The sequence below is a fragment of the Neomonachus schauinslandi genome, chromosome X, assembly GCF_002201575.2.
Source record: "Neomonachus schauinslandi chromosome X, ASM220157v2, whole genome shotgun sequence".
NCBI classification, from domain to species: domain Eukaryota; kingdom Metazoa; phylum Chordata; class Mammalia; order Carnivora; family Phocidae; genus Neomonachus; species Neomonachus schauinslandi.
In genome coordinates, this window is record NC_058419.1 from 20,914,834 (window position 1) to 20,930,484 (window position 15,651).

Sequence of the window (15,651 nt, forward strand, 5' to 3'; positions counted from 1 at the left end):
TTCTAAATGCACTGGGAAGTCACTAAGGAGTTTTTAAGAGGGAAGTGAGGAGATGTAGTTAAGTCATCAAAATAAGTGCTATGCCCGTTCCATTTTCTAGGCCAGGAAACTACAGGCTAGCCAGTCCAGGGTCACACACAAGGAGGAAGTGGCAGAGTCCAGAGCGAAGATCAGACAGACCTCTCTGAGATGAAGGGTGGCAAAATGTTAACAGGTGGTGAGTTAAGGGTATAGGGTGTTCACTGTATCCTTCTGACTTTTCTGTACGTTTGAAAGGTTTTGTAATAAAAAGTTGGAAGAAAGAACTAGGTCTAACACCAAAGTTTAAACTCTTTTTCCCCACTGTGGCATGCTGTGTCACTAACCTAAGTGACCTCGAGTCCCTCCTTGTCCCTTCTGAGCCTGACTCAGCCCGTCGGAACCATGAGATGGGGTTGGATCCCTAAGGCTCTCTCCCTCACACTTGGCGCTCCCACTCGGGCAGTGTGTAGCTGTAAACTATTAGGCTACACCACGAGCCAGGTCATCCACTTGCCCTGTGGTCCGAAAGACCCTAGCGGTTCTCCTGTAACAGTAGCCAGGGGTGCAGTTTGTCACCTCTGGGAAGGGAGTCACTGAGGCTGCTCGGCCCACACTGCCTGCTGCTGTGTAAAAACTGCTGGGTGTCAGTCATCTCCGCCCGCTGGGGGGACACTGCTCTCAAAAGGAAACACCTTCCTCTGCCAAGGCTGCGGGTGGGGCTAAAAAAACTGTTGATGACAACACTGAATCAGCACATTCATCAGGGTCAAGCTCATAGTCAGACCGAACTGGAAGACGGCCCTGGTTGCCAAGAAAGCTCCAGCTGAGGCCTCTTTGGTCTCAAAGGGAACGGAACCCACATGGAGATCGGCAGGGGAATAAAAGGCACCATGCTCAAATTAGGGGTTTCCTCTCAAAGTTCAGATTAGAGCCCCCCAAAGTACTAAATCTATGGACTTTGTCCCCCCAAGAGGTAACAAAGGTTCAAAACTGGTTTTCAAAGGTTGCCAAATGAATCCTGTGAAAACAGGTGTAGGGGCATGTCTAAACTGCTGAGGCTATGTTGGCAAGGACACTGCATCCTCCCAAAATGTGTATGTTGGCGTTTGTGGGGGTGGGATGATCAAGGATCTGACCCGGTGTGACATTTACATGCATAAAGAATCAACATCTTTTTCCCTAACAGTGTTATTTTGTTCCCTGAATCCCCAGGGTTAAGATAAGATCCTGGGCTGGCCTCTGGAAGTGCTGTGACTTCCTTCTTAGTCTCTGAAAATACGTGGCTTCTTCTCGCACCCAAGGGCAAATATACTGAGAATTCTTAGATTTCCCTGTAAGACAGGAAATGACGGTACCGTCATAGCTGTGAGGACTGCAGTCAAGTGGGACCCAGTGACATAAGCCTCCCTCCTCAGTTTTTCTTTACCAAGATCACACTGATTTTTCACACAACATATATTTATTCAGAAAAAAATCTGCAATAAATTATAATAAAAAAGATGACACAAAATACAGAATCCCACTAGCAGCTTTGCTTAGTGACCAAGACATTTCTGGAAAATATAACAATTACAGAATAAGAACCAGAAAACAGTGAAAGGGGAAACTAATGCAATGTCACCAACGTGGGTTCGAACCATTTCTTCCCTAAAACAATACAGATGCAGAGTTCTTCTCTACCAGCTGGATCTGAACTCCTTCCTTCAGAGGAGCTATGAAATAAATAGCGCATTAGAGTTACTTAGGAATTAGAGGTTGGCGTGCTGGAGTAGGCACAGTAGGGGAGCAGATTTCTTACATCTACTCCATTTCTGTCTTCCCTACCTAGAGATTGTCTCAAACCCTTAATGCTGTATACATCCCAGGGCCAGAGCTGGAAAAACGGAGAGGCGGTAAACAAATTTAGTGCATTTGCCTCATAAGCAAAGAGCTAGGATGGTGCATTCGGTCCCCACCAACCATATCCTTGATGATCCAAAGATCCCAGGTTGGCAGTATACTAGACAATGTGCCCAGGACAGTCATTTCCCTGTCTTTGTGTTATGACCTTGACCCAGCTTCTATAATCTGCCTCTCCTATGATCACTTTCTGGCCTAATGCAGATGACAAAAGCATTCTGCTCACAATCTTCCATTAACGAAGTTCTGACCTATCAGATCTGCAGCTATTTGGCACCAGGAACTTGACTCCTAGTTCCGTAACTCCAAATCAGGAAAGGGTTTAACCAGAATATCACAGGATACATACCTTTTCTTCCCCCACAGAACTCAACTTACGAGAGATGGGGGGAACTGAAGAACCATTCAGCAGTGGTGTTTCCCCTGGCTCTCTCCTTCAATGTGCTAGAAGAGTCAGGAGTCAATGCCCAAGACAAGACACAGAGTCCGTACATTATGCTCCTTGGATTTAATGTTAACAGTCAAGAATGAGTTGACTCAGGGTGGTTTTAATGAAAGAAATCCAGGAAGAAGCCAACTGCATCAGGCAGTTTTGCAGTCAGTGGCTGGTAGCTGATTTGCCCACCAACACAGAATAATTAAAAAAAAAAAAAAAAAAAGAATGCCGCCCCACAGAGCTTGAGTAAATGAAAAGCTCAGAGGGTTGTCTTGGGTGGGAGAGAAAGGGGCTTCGTTGGGCCCACTGCATAGTCTCTTTTCCGTAACACTCGATAAGGTGACTAGGAGCCATGGGGAGCTGGTCGTAAAGCCCAGAGCCAGCCTGATGAGGGAGGGGGCAACATCTGCCCCCCGGTATTTCAGGAGACCAGAGAGGGGGTTCCAAGGGTTATCCATAATACCCTGCTGGGGGGAGGAGCAGTACCACCAGAGAGGCCCACTTGAGGTCCAGCCTGCCTTTTTGACTGCAATGCAAGCATTGCTCTGGAGGTGGATTTCTAAGTGGGCAATGGGTCTCCCAGACAACCAGGATTAATTCTCATGTAAAATTTGATTAAGAACAGAAAGGGATGGTAGAAAGCAGGACCTGTCAAACATGAATATTCTCACTTCTGAAATGCTCAAAGTGCTTCCACTCTGATGGTGATTCTCACATCAATGGGATGTCATCTCTAGCCTAAAGTTCTGCTAGTAAATGTGGTCTGAGACAAGAGAATATGGTTCCACCCAGTGCAGATCCAGGAAAAGGCCAATGTTACAGACATACAGATGCCACCGTAGTAGAAATGCACAAATGCATGTCACAACCACATGTAGATGGTTAACTCACTGCTGGGGACATCCGAAGAGTCGCTAGCTTCACTCAGACTTCCTTCGACGTAATAGAACTAACTAGTGGAGTGGAGTGCAAAGGGGTGATATGGGAGGGGGTCAGGCAAAAGTGCTTTAGACGAAGGACTACAGACAAGTCGGAGCTATAGCACGTAGTGCTTGTAGACCTAGAACAGGAACATCTCAGAATCTAGGCCTAGGGTGCTAAGGACAATCATGATAGCTGGGCAGGAGGGCAACGAACACATCCCCAGGTAAAGGAGTGTAAATACAGATCTCTTTGCCTCATAAAGAGAGAACACAAAAACACCAACATATGGTACCTTTGGCTTGGCAATATAAGTCTAAAAGTATTTTGCTGTGTAGGATATGGTAAGGGAGGGATTAGGAAACTCTCTTCCTCTTGCACTAGAAACAACCTTTTCATGCCAACAGCCTCAAAATTCTGCAACAGACCCTTCCTGTGGCATGACTTTTCAAATCATTCTGAAATACTTGGTGCCCAAGATCTTCCGCCTCTAGAATCTCAGAGAGTAGTAAGAAGAAAAGGCTCATTAGTCTTCATCGCTCTCAAGAAACCCCAGAAGGAACTGGATAGCACGCTGACGGTCACTTGGAGTCTGTCTTGCCATAAGGTTGGGTGGAGGCCTTAGGAGAAGACTAGTGAAAAGAGTGGCTAGAGGGTGAGAGAAAGGAAAAGGGAAACCCTTTGTCAGACACAACCTAAGCAAAGCCTCAGGGATGGGAAACTGGGGGCCAGGGGATGAGGGCAGCAGGCCATGTGCCCGGACATGGAGGCCATCCCAACCAGCCCGCCCCCCTGCTCATGTGGCCGTTCTCATGAAGTACTCTTACCGATCATGTTTTCGCTGACGTTGTTGTATTTAGAGAATTTTAAGAGTTCTCGAAGGAATGCCATCAAGTAATGGAAAACATTTCTATGGCATCTTGGAAGCTGAGAAATCACCTGTTTTTAAAAAAGGGGGGGTGGGCAGTGAGAACAAGTGAAAGGGAGTAAGAAGAGCTTAAAGCTGTCATAGTAGTTTATAATCCAACCCATACAGGACCCCATTCATCTGTCACAACTCTCTTTTATTTCCTCATGACTACCAGAGTCCCTGCCAAATGAAAACTTCCAAGTCAGAACGGTTATACTGGGGGTGCCTGGGTGGCTCAGTTGGTTAAGTGTCTGCTTTTGGCTCAGGTCATGATCTCAGGGTCCTGGGATCAAGCCCCGCAATGGGCTCCCTGCTCAGCGGGGAGTCTGCTTCTCCCTCTCCCTCTGCTGCTCCCCCTGCTTGTGCTTTCTCTCACTCTCTTTCCCATTCTCTATCAAATAAATAAATAACATCTTAAAAAAAAAAAAAAGGTCATACTGTTTGGCCCCTGTACACTCAATGACCAGGCCACATTCATATGTGTGATGTGGTCATCACACATTCACACACATACCGCACCTCACAAGCAGGTTAGTATTAATCTGCTCTTTTCCCATCTCCTCAAACAGGTAGCCATGGCATCTGCCAAGCTCAATGGTTTTCCATGCAATGTCATTTAGCATGGATGGGAGCTCCTCCCAATACTCACTAGTCTGACTGAATAGTATTCTCAGCCACTGTGCATCAAAATTATTTCAAGATTAAAAACAAACACCAAGAAGGTGCACCTGGTTGGCTTCAGTGAGTGGAGCATGCGACTCTTGATCTCAGGGTTGTGGGTTCGAGCCCCACACTGGGTGTAGAGATTATTTAAAAATAGAATCTTTTTTTAAAAGATTTTATTTATTTATTTGTCAGAGAGAGCAAGCGCACAAGCAGGGAGAGCGGCAGGCAGAGGGAGAAGCAGGCTCCCCACTGAGCAAGGAGCCCGATGCAGGACTCGATCCCAGGACCCTGAGATCATGACCTGAGCCGAAGGCAGACGCTTAACCAACTGAGCCACCCAGGTGTCCCTAAAAATAAAATCTTAAAAAAAACCCCAAAAAACACCAAGGGGGTTCCTGGGTAGCTCAGTTGGTTAAGTGTCTACTTTCGGCTCAGGTCATGATCTCGGGGTCCTGGGATCGAGCCCTGCGGCAGGCTTCCCACTCAGCAGGGAGTCTGCTTTTCTCTCTCCCTCTGTCCCTCCCCACCCCCGACTTGTGCTCTCTTGCAAATAAATAAAAAAAATCTTTAAAAAAAAAAAAAAAAAAAAAAAACACCAAGAAGACAAAAAGGAGAAAGGCTCACAAGTGTCACGGACCCTTCCTGGTAATATCAGCCAGAATTCCATGATCAGCTTCACCAATCCTATGCCAGAGTAGAGGTATCTGCCCTACTCAATAGGCCAACTAGAAAAGTGTGGCAAATATAACAGGAAATAACCTAAAATTTACGAGTCCCAACTCTCAATGCTGGTGTCCTGCCATGAGTGACAAATTCAGACCCATCCTACCACATAGCTAGCTACACATCTGAAATTGATTTCTCTCTGGGGGCACTTGCCCCAGACACATCCTCAGAGCAGTAAAACTCACCTGTCGGCAGTTCTGGGGATCCTGAGCAGAGTCAAGGCATCGCTGATACAGCTCATAACAGATGACGGGCTCTGGCAGGGCTTCCAGGAAAATGAGCAGTGCTTCAGCCACAGAGTGATTACTGCCAGCTGGATTAATTTAAGTCAAGGGAAAGGGGCTCCAGGAAAAAGGCCACACAGAGACCCGATTTGCTTTCTTCCTCCAGCTCCCTCAGGGACAGTTTCCTTCCTATTATTCAGGGCACACTGATCCTAACTGGGGTTTGATATTTTATTGGTCCAGGTATGCTGCAGCTGAGTTGCTACAGAATTGATCAAAGACTCTTGGGAGGTTTGGCTCAACTTGAGAGTCAGGGGAATATGGTGTGCAGAATGACAGTCACACTGCATCAGTCCCTGAAACTAGTCACCAATGTTTCCCATCCTCTTCCATGTCCTAGTGACAACACATGTGGCGGCAGGAGTGATCAATGGCCTGAAGCAGAACAGTACCAGTGCTGTGGGTCCTATGTTCCACGTTTATTAAAAGTCGTTGTTACCTACCCCTTGATTCTTCAGTAAGAGTCTGAGACAGAGAGAAGTCAAAAGTTCCTGAAAGGGATTGAAAAGCAACTGCAGAGTCAATGATTACCTTATAATAAAAGACAGTTACAAAGAAAGTAAAGATGGAATCACAAAACTCAAATGTGGATAGGAAGGAGAGTTTGGTCAAAAATTCTTCATCCAGCTTCCTAGGCCTTTGTCAAAAAGGATACGGATTGTCTCGGGAATGCTAGTATCCAGACAATCAATGATCTGCTGTAACTCCTCCTGCATTCCAGGGGTTTGGAACAGGTCCTCCTACCAGAGAGGTCACAATGAATGGAACAAGGCAAGATAATCAGCCCTAAGGTTCTGAAGACCACCCAGGAATCAAGAGAGTGGCAGGGAGGGTATGTGCTATGGTGAGCGCTGTGAACTGTGTAAGACTGAAGAATCACAAACCTGTACCCCTGAAACAAATAATATATGTTAATAAAAAAAATAAATTAAAAAAGAGAGAGAGAGAGTGGCAGGATGCAAATGGAAGGGTAATATGTGTACTCGTGATTAGGAATAGAGGTGTAACAAAGGCATCTTTTCCATTTATCATCTGTATAATCCACGTGAAATTTTGTTTCAAAACAGAACATGATCTTCAAAGGTTTTAGCCTATACCTGAGATGGCAGAGGACTAGATAGCTAGAGTGGGTGACGAGGTGTCCCCACTTCTAGCTTCCTGCCAAGGAGAAGGCAGAGTCCAAACAGCTGAACCACATCCAGATACTGATACTAGGGAAGGCTAGGGCAGAGGTTAATGGCATGCCCACACCAAACCTTGCCTTTGAGTTCTATTACTCTTCAGTAGGTAAGAAAACATTTTCCTCCAATTTAGTCCCAAGAAATTTCTCTTTCTGGGGGGTTGGGTTCGAGGTAGCTAGCATTTTAGATAGGATTAAAAAAGGAAAACCAAATTAAAGAAATGGGCTTGAAGTGTGCTTTGGACTTTAAAATCTGCAATGCCTACACGAGACCCAAAGCAGGCATTACAGACTGAGGTACACAGCGGTCCAGGGGAAAGTGTGTGTAGTCAGGAGACAGGCGTGCTCGGTTTGGGCCTGGCTCCGTCATCACACTTATGCTGTGGTCTTAGCTGAATCACTTAGGTTGCAGGCTTGAAGTCTCATATCTGTAAATAAGGACACTTCCATCTGCCCAGATGACCTGATAGTGCTGCTCGGTGAATGTAGCTCGGGAAAGTTACAAGCCCTATACTGACACGAGGTATTATCATTTCCTACCGGATTCACACACCTCCCAAAGTTGCAGGGCAGGCCCACGATCACTTACCTGGTGACAGGCGTACTTGAATAAGTGATCTACCAGAAGCCAGATCTCCTTGGGGACCTGAAGGGGTCTCTCACTGGCACCTTCATCCAAGGGAACCATCTGCAGAAGGGATTTCTCCTAAGAGATGAAAATGGAGATTCAAAGAGGTCTCAATAAAAATTTGTGTAACCTAATCTCCTTCATATTCTGCTTTATGTAGGTACAATGTGATCTTCATCTCTTAAGATTTGTCATTTTTTCTTACTGGGGACATCCCTGGTCAGAACGCACTTGATACGGATTCCCACAGTTAAAAGATTTTCTTCCTCTTTTAGATGCTTAACAGTTAAGCATTCCATTTGGGTTTATTATGTTCATCATGTGGTGCACCGTGTGTTGTAAATCCTCTCAGGGGTGACGCGCAGAACAAGCACTTTGGCAGTACGGTCGCCGCGGAGTGCGCGCGCCGCCCGAGACCTGGGGGCCGTTCCAGCACAGCGGTCTGTACAGTCCTCGGAGAGGTTTCTGTTGACTTTGAACTTACTATTCTCTCAGGTCTTACCACAAATGTTACCGTTTTCATTGTTGATTTCAATGAGGCTCTCTGGTCCTCAGAAATTAAAGACAATTCTCCACATTACACCTACATTCGTGAATATTTCAGGCTCAATGGAAGGTCTAATCTTAAGGCACTAAAACTCGTAACTCTGAAGATCCAAAAACAGTAAACCAAATACAGCATACCAAGAGCCAGAAATACTGTGAAAAGTTCAGGGTCTGAGTCCAGAAGTTACTCTTTATATTAATAACTCAGCAGAGATTTCTCAGGGCTGTGACCCCTTTCACATACCCTTCTACTTTCTTAGATTCTGCTGAAAGAATCTAAGAGAAAAACCCAAAAGTGACAACAACTAAATCTGAACTTGTAAATGGCTGGGGAAATAAACTCAATTATCTTATGTCTATATAGTCAAATAGAAATTATATTAAAAAGGTTTTTGAGGGCGCCTGGGTGGCTCAGTCGTTAAGCGTCTGCCTTCGGCTCAGGTCATGATCCCAGGATCCCGGGATCGCGCCCCGCATTGGGCTCCCTGCTCTGCAGGAAGCCTGCTTCCCCCTCTCCTTCTGCCCCTGCTTGTGTTCCCTCTCTCGCTGTGTCTCTTTCAAATAAATAAATAAAATCTTTAAAAAAAAAAAAAAGGTGTTTGAGGGGCGCCTGGGTGACTCAGTTGTTAAGCATTTGCCTTTGGCTCAGGTCATGATCCCGGGGTCCTGGGATCGAGCCCCGCGTCGGGCTCCCTGCTCAGTGGGAAGCCTGCTTCTCCCTCTCTCACTCCCCCGCTCATGTTCCTGCTCTCGCTATCTCTCTGTCAAATAAATAAATAAAATCTTTTAAAAAAACAAAAAGGTGTTTGAAACAGATTAAAAGTCATATGAAGGCAGCCTTCAGAAAAATCCTAGTGGAGAAAATGGTGAGCAATTTTTTGCATCTTCCCCCCCTCTCCACCTCCAGCTTAAGGGTTATATATTGTGTACTTTCAACTTTAGGCAATTCTGTAAATTCCATCCCCAACCCCCAGCCATGTTGCTTTATGGAAAAGAAAAGAAGTGTTTCACTACTTCCAGAGACTGTGTACACTAGAGCAGAGCTAAGGGCTCGGCTTAACATTATGTTCTTCAAAAGCATTGGTGACCTTTTAAAGCCGCTGTACCTTTCTAAGAGAATAAGAAAAGAGTATGACAGTTGGTTACTGTTTAAAATCTACTTTCTTCACATTCATTTTGCTTCCTTTCTTTCTTTCCCTGGGATTCTATCATTTGATATTCATGTTCCCTGTAGCTGCCAGAATTTCTTATCAGTGGCTCATCCACTAACTTCTTTCCGGTTGCAAGTATTAAATCCAGGCATCCACATGGTATCTGAACCAAAGCACTGTCCATAATGCACTCTGCTCACTTTCTGAAGCAAACGCAACACGTGTATAGATTTAGCAGATGCCTCCAAACTTACCATATATAAATTATTCAGCATTGATTCATGTACTTTTTAAAAAACTCGACATCCAACTGGCACTTTTCTTGTACTAAGTCATTAAGGCAATACAAGGCACTGTCTGAGATGAAAAGACAACATGGCCTACTATTAACAAGGAAGGGCTGGGAAGCAGAACCGCCTCAATCCTTAGTGGTTTAAAAAGGTTAATAAAATGTCAGTAGGTTATATACATCATCCACTATCCATTTTCAAATTCATGTGTGATAATACAAAATGTCATACTTGTGTCTCTAAAGTCTAGAGAAAGATCATGCACAAGAAACAATACTTTCTCAAAGGTCCACAAATTATCCTGAATTCTAATTTTCAAAGGGAAATCAGGCACACTTTGTTTTCTTTCAACAAGACACATCTGGTGCCTGAGAAGCCCACACTTTGAAACCATAGTGCTAATAACTACTGCAGAAAACAGTACACCATCCCCATCATCAAAATGCATTAAACTCCACCAAATGGGGAGATCACATTAGATAGTATGTGACAGTGCTTTAAGAATGTTTTTCAAGCCCACGTTTCTCTACTTGATAGGCCTGTATGGAGCCAGACACCCTCCAGCCTGAACATGGAAGGTGGCCCAGCACTGGAGGAGTGCTTCACTAGCTTCCTTCACTAGGTATTCAGGAGACCTGGGTTCTAGTCCCCTCTGCCCCACACCCCTGCTGTCAGGAGCAGTAGGACTTGAGTGAGTGTTTCAACCTTCTTGGACCTTGGTTGTCTTGTCTATTAGAATGCAGAAAACACCTTACCCTGTCTGAAGGCACAGCGCTGGACCAGATGATCCCTTCTGATCTTGTTCAGCTCGATGACTCTATGCTGTTTCTTTTTTTTTTTTTTTTAGATTTTATTTTTATTTATTTGACAGAGATAGATAGCGAGAGGGGGAACACAAGCAGGGGGAGTAGGAGAGGGAGAAGCAAGCCTCCTGCAGAGCAGGGAGCCCAATGCGGGGCTCGATCCCAGGACCCCAGGATCATGACCTGAGCCGAAGGCAGACGCTTAACGACTGAGCCACCCAGGCGCCCCTCTATGCTCCGTTTCTTAACCATACATCTGTGTATTCTTTCAGTAATTAATCATTATTGCCACTAACCCCAAATCATTCTTAATGCAACAGAAATCCACTTCTGGTTTGACTATCACTGGAAACAGAGGACAGCTAAGTGGTACCCTCCTCCACCTCATGAGCTTTCAGATATATCAAGACAGCTCTTAATTACTTCTCATTTTAAACATACAAATCTGGAACTGGAGTCCTATGTACTTTTTATGTACTGGGTCTCAGTGATGACTGGTGCAGCAAAAATCTCTTCTGTGCCTGCAGACACACTTTAGAGACAGCTGACAGGACTTTGGTGGAGTCCTATGGAGTCAGAGGACTCTGACATGGGAAAGACTAGGGACAGATTCCAGGAACCACAGTTAACTGTTAATCAAGCCCAGGAAACACATAACCACCCATAGATTGCATTACCTTTTCTAGGAAGCTGTCTTCTTCCTGAGAGCAGAGCAGGAAAAGAAAGTCATTGACAGACAGAAATTTACTTGAATTAATTTACAGAATTAGAAACAGATCAGTATTATTAGAACTCACTAGCTTACTAGATACGTACACTTTAAACAGCTTTAAATTTTCCAAATAAATCATTATTGTTGAAAATGGAACATGTTCTCATATGCAAAGTTCTCTACTACACATATTAAATTTTCATGTAGTTTACTGAGATTATCACTCAAGAAACATACATGCGTAGTCCTAGACTTTTGTGTCCTTTGGCAGCTGACAGCTGACCTGGCCAAATGCCCAATGGTGGCTCCTTTCCACGTGCTACTTGGAGGCAGGCCCTGCTGCTACACTGTGTGGCTTCTTACCTCATACCAATGCCACCCGATGGGTGAATGGGAGTCCGATGGCAGCATTCGGAAGGAGACGATTGGCTTCTCCCCTCTGTACTGCCATTCCTCTCACCCTAGTTGGCCCCCCAGGCAGTATCCCACACTCTTTTCCCTCACCCCATACCTATTCCCCTCTTCAAAGGACCTGAGAGTCCCCAAACATAGAGGCCCCTCTCAATTGTAAATTTATTTCATTTCAGACCTTTGTGGACCAGAAGACCCATCATTACCCCCTATCATGTTTTCCTATAGTGTATAAGAGGAAGAAGCAGCAAGGGAGAAGGAAAAAGGCACCTTGTTAATGGTCTCCCATCTTTTGTGCTCTTATTACAATCCAATAACAAGCACCGCAACGATAGTTACTGCCGTCATGTAGGGAGCACATGCCATGTAGTGGGAAGTACGTAAAGTGCTCATGGACAGTGTCATTTAGTCTGCACAAGTGTGCAAAGTAGCTATTATTCCTATTTTACAGATGAGGAAGCCGAGGCTCTGAGAGCTTAAATTATTTGCCCAAGGTCATACTATTAGGTATTAAGTGGCAGGATCAGGATTAGAACTCAGGTCTGACGGACTCTACAGTCATTACCACTATGGTCCCCTAGACAACTCAAAAAGTACAATCTGGCTGCTTCCTGGGCAGAGAGGCAGGGGAAAGCTGTGAAAAAGACAGTGAGAAACAAAGCACCATGGTTAGCAGAGAGAGCACGGGCACTGGTGGTAGACAGCCCTGGGTTCAAATCTTTGTTCTGCCCCCGATTAATTTTGTACAGACATCAGGCAAGTGACTAAACTTCATAAAGCCTCAGTTTCTTCATCTCTAAAACAGGGAGAATAATATCTGCTTTGTAGGGTTAAGGAGGCAGCCTAAAATCCAGGCATGGCAGGGCAGTGTAGTGCAGTGGACGAGCACCTCCCCAGCCACCCCCAACTGGAATCCTCCCAATTCTGCCATGGGCCACCAAGAACCTGAGTATAAATCACACTTCTCAGGTCTGACAGTAAAAGGAGAAGTCCCGATCTCACTATGAAAGATGTGCAGGAGGCTGGAGGCGGGGGAGTATGTGTTTCCTGATGTTCCAAATAGCAATGCTAAATGCATTTCCCCCAAATGACTGTTATACATATGGTGGGTAGATATTTTAGTATTTTTAGATACATTATGAATTAAACAGGCTCTTGTAGGTTTACCTACACTTCTAAATACCACATATGAAGTGAGATAAAAATAAAGTAATATTGCTTTATGAAGTATACAATATTTATAATATTGTAATTACAATATTTTTTTAATTTAAAAGTTAAATTCTGAGTGCCAAACATCTAATTTCACACACTTTTGGAGTACAACCTTTTTTAAAATTTAGGACGACTTATTAAGAAATTGTAGAACCTGCCTGCCTAACAGACTTCTCTCTTTTGCCTCCCATGAATACATGACACATGACAAAATGAGTAAAACTAGGCAGAGTTTTCATATACTAACCTGTCCAACCAGGCCCTCAAATAAGTTTTCTTCAAGCAGTGACCATCTACTAGTGCAAGGCATGCCTTTGGAGGGTGTTGGAGGGGGAGGATGAAAAATGATGCTATACAGAAGAAAACAGTATGGTCCCTGACTTGGGTTTGCAATTGAGTTGGGGTAAGAAGTCCCAGAATTTATAGCCTGATATTGTTATAACTCACAAATATGGGTTCTCAATAAATGGTTAATAGGAAAAACAAACAAAACAGGGGTTCAAAAGAAGGAGATAGCTTTCAGCTGGGGCTATCAGGGGACTTTTTATAATAGAGATGGGGCCTAACTAGCCCTTAAAAGATTCATAGGATTTTAGGGCGCCTGGGTGGCTCAGATGGTTGGGCGACTGCCTTCGGCTCAGGTCATGATCCTGGAGTCCCCGGATCGAGTCCCACATTGGGCTCCCTGCTCAGCGGGGGGTCTGCTTCTCCCTCTGACCCTCTTCCCTCTCTTGCTATCTGTCTCTCATTCTCTCTCTCTCAAATAAATAAATAAAATCTTAAAAAAAAAATTTAAAAAAGATTCATAGGATTTTAAAGAGTAGAGATGGGGTGGGGACACTACAAGTGGGAGGGGCGAAAATAAACACAGGTTCAGAGAAGGTAAATCCCAAGGTGGGAGTAGGGAAAAGTCAGTCATCTGTTCTATAGGGAGCCTGGGGGAATGTTGAGAAAAGCAGTGGGAAATAAATATGAAAAGGAATGTTGAAGTCAGACTTTAGGGGAACTTGAATGACAGGTAAAGCAATTTGGATTTTATTTAGTAGGGATGGGGGAGTCACTGACTACCTTTAAGGAAGTGATAGGCCCCAAAGCTGTATTACAGGAAGATCAGTTTGACAGCCCTGAAGAGGAAAAATGAAAGGGTAGTGATAGAGGCAAAGGGAATTGTTTTTTGTTGTTATTTTTTAAGATTTTATTTACTTATTTGTCAGAGAGAGAGAGCGCGCGCATGCACAGCACACAAGCAGGCGGGGAGCGACAGGCAGAGGGAGAAGCAGGCTCCCTGCTGAGCAAGGAGCCTGATGCGGGACTCGATCCCAGGGCCCTGGAATCATGACCCCAACCGAAGGCAGACGCTCAGATGTCCCAAGGCAAAGGGAATTCTTAAAAGGCTATCAAGGTAGGTCAAAAAGGAGTAAACACTTGAATAATGGGAAAATAATGTATTTTTTAAAATGACTGGATAAAAGAGAAAACTCTGAGAGAAGAATCAAAAGGACTTTGATTAGATACTGGTGGAGGAGCAGCACATTTACACTGAGAGTTTACTTCTCAGGCTACAGGCATATAGTAGATGTAAATAATATTTATTTTAACACTAGGCTTGATTCTGAAAACAGAAACATCACTTAGCCTCCACTAATAAACAGCATACTCCTAAGGTAGTCCTAAGGTTACTGATAATCACTTAGTTCAACTGACCTGCCCACTCTCTGCAAAAGGCTGTGTGTTGATCACATTTAAAAAGGGAACCTAATTCAGGATACCCCAGTGGGGCAACCATGGCATGCTACAAATGCACTGCAAATCATTATTCACTCCAACATTCATCCATAGAGGAATTTTGCCAGTAGTAAATGCAGTTAAATAATGTAAAAGAGTCACTTAGAGGCAGATTCAACTTTAAAAATAAAAAGCAGGAAATAAAAAAAAAAAATTAAAAAAAAAAATAAAAATAAAAAGCAGGAAACTGAATGGATATCAAAGTTCTAGAAAGGATTAGTTCATGTGAACTATAAAGAGAAGAAACACAAACTATACACCTAACAGGATAAGAAATGAGTGGTTGGATCAGTAAGACGAAGTAAACACTTAGTGAAAAGACCACTAGGGATGAAATAATCACCAAGCTGTTATTCTTGTTATTTCACACTTTGATATAGTTCTCCAAATAAACATGTCCCCAAGCAAGTATAGCCTGTCCACCCATCCCTCAACCGTTTTTTGTCTCTATCTACCAGCAACACCTTTAACCAGATCTGATTAAGTTCAAACCTGGTCTCTGCATTAGTCCAATCTATAAGCAACACCAGACTATTCCTCCAAATATGTCAATCTCCAACCTCATAGTACTCATAAAAGCCTTCTGATAGTTGTAGATGCCCTGTGGCTCCAGCACACTCATCTGTTGACTTCAAGACGCTCTATCCCCTGCTCCCAACCCACCCAACCAGCCTCACATACTCTTTTTTTTAAATCTTCATTCTTCTCAGGGAAATCTTATAATTTTTCATATATGGTCTTTTTGCTTTCACCTTCTAACATTTATTCATGATGTCCCTTACACCTGGAAGAACCTGCTCACCCAATATGTTAATACATATTTCTTCAGTACTTGGACTTGACTCAAAATACTTCTATGATGAACCCCAAATCACCTTTCTAGTCCACTTTATTCTTATCTGCTGAATTTCTTTCTAGTTATGTTAATGTTACATAAATCAAATATTCAAAAAGCCAAAATAGGCTGGTTCTGAGATTGATTTTTATAGAAATTAGCTGGTCGATCAATAAGCTTTTATAGCATATAAGGCTTGAGTAAACAGCACAGGAATCTATTGTTAATACAA

General features: G+C 43.9%; 1 protein-coding gene across 2 annotated transcripts in view; it reads right to left on the bottom strand.

Moving 5' to 3' along the window:
* Positions 1–1,467: 1,467 nt before the first annotated feature.
* Positions 1,468–15,651, bottom strand: part of OCRL (OCRL inositol polyphosphate-5-phosphatase) — a 52,866-nt gene continuing 38,682 nt past the window's right edge. The window contains exons 19-24 of one of the 2 annotated variants that reach the window (XM_044911969.1): positions 11,139–11,162; positions 7,633–7,749; positions 6,519–6,603; positions 5,765–5,892; positions 4,105–4,216; positions 1,468–3,925 (exon numbers count right to left, since the gene is read on the bottom strand). In XM_044911969.1, coding sequence (XP_044767904.1) covers positions 3,804–3,925; positions 4,105–4,216; positions 5,765–5,892; positions 6,519–6,603; positions 7,633–7,749; positions 11,139–11,162 — 588 coding nt within the window. In that variant the 3' untranslated portion in view covers positions 1,468–3,803. The remainder of the gene's footprint in view (positions 3,926–4,104; positions 4,217–5,764; positions 5,893–6,518; positions 6,604–7,632; positions 7,750–11,138; positions 11,163–15,651) is intronic. The other variant, XM_044911970.1, reaches the window with a different exon arrangement.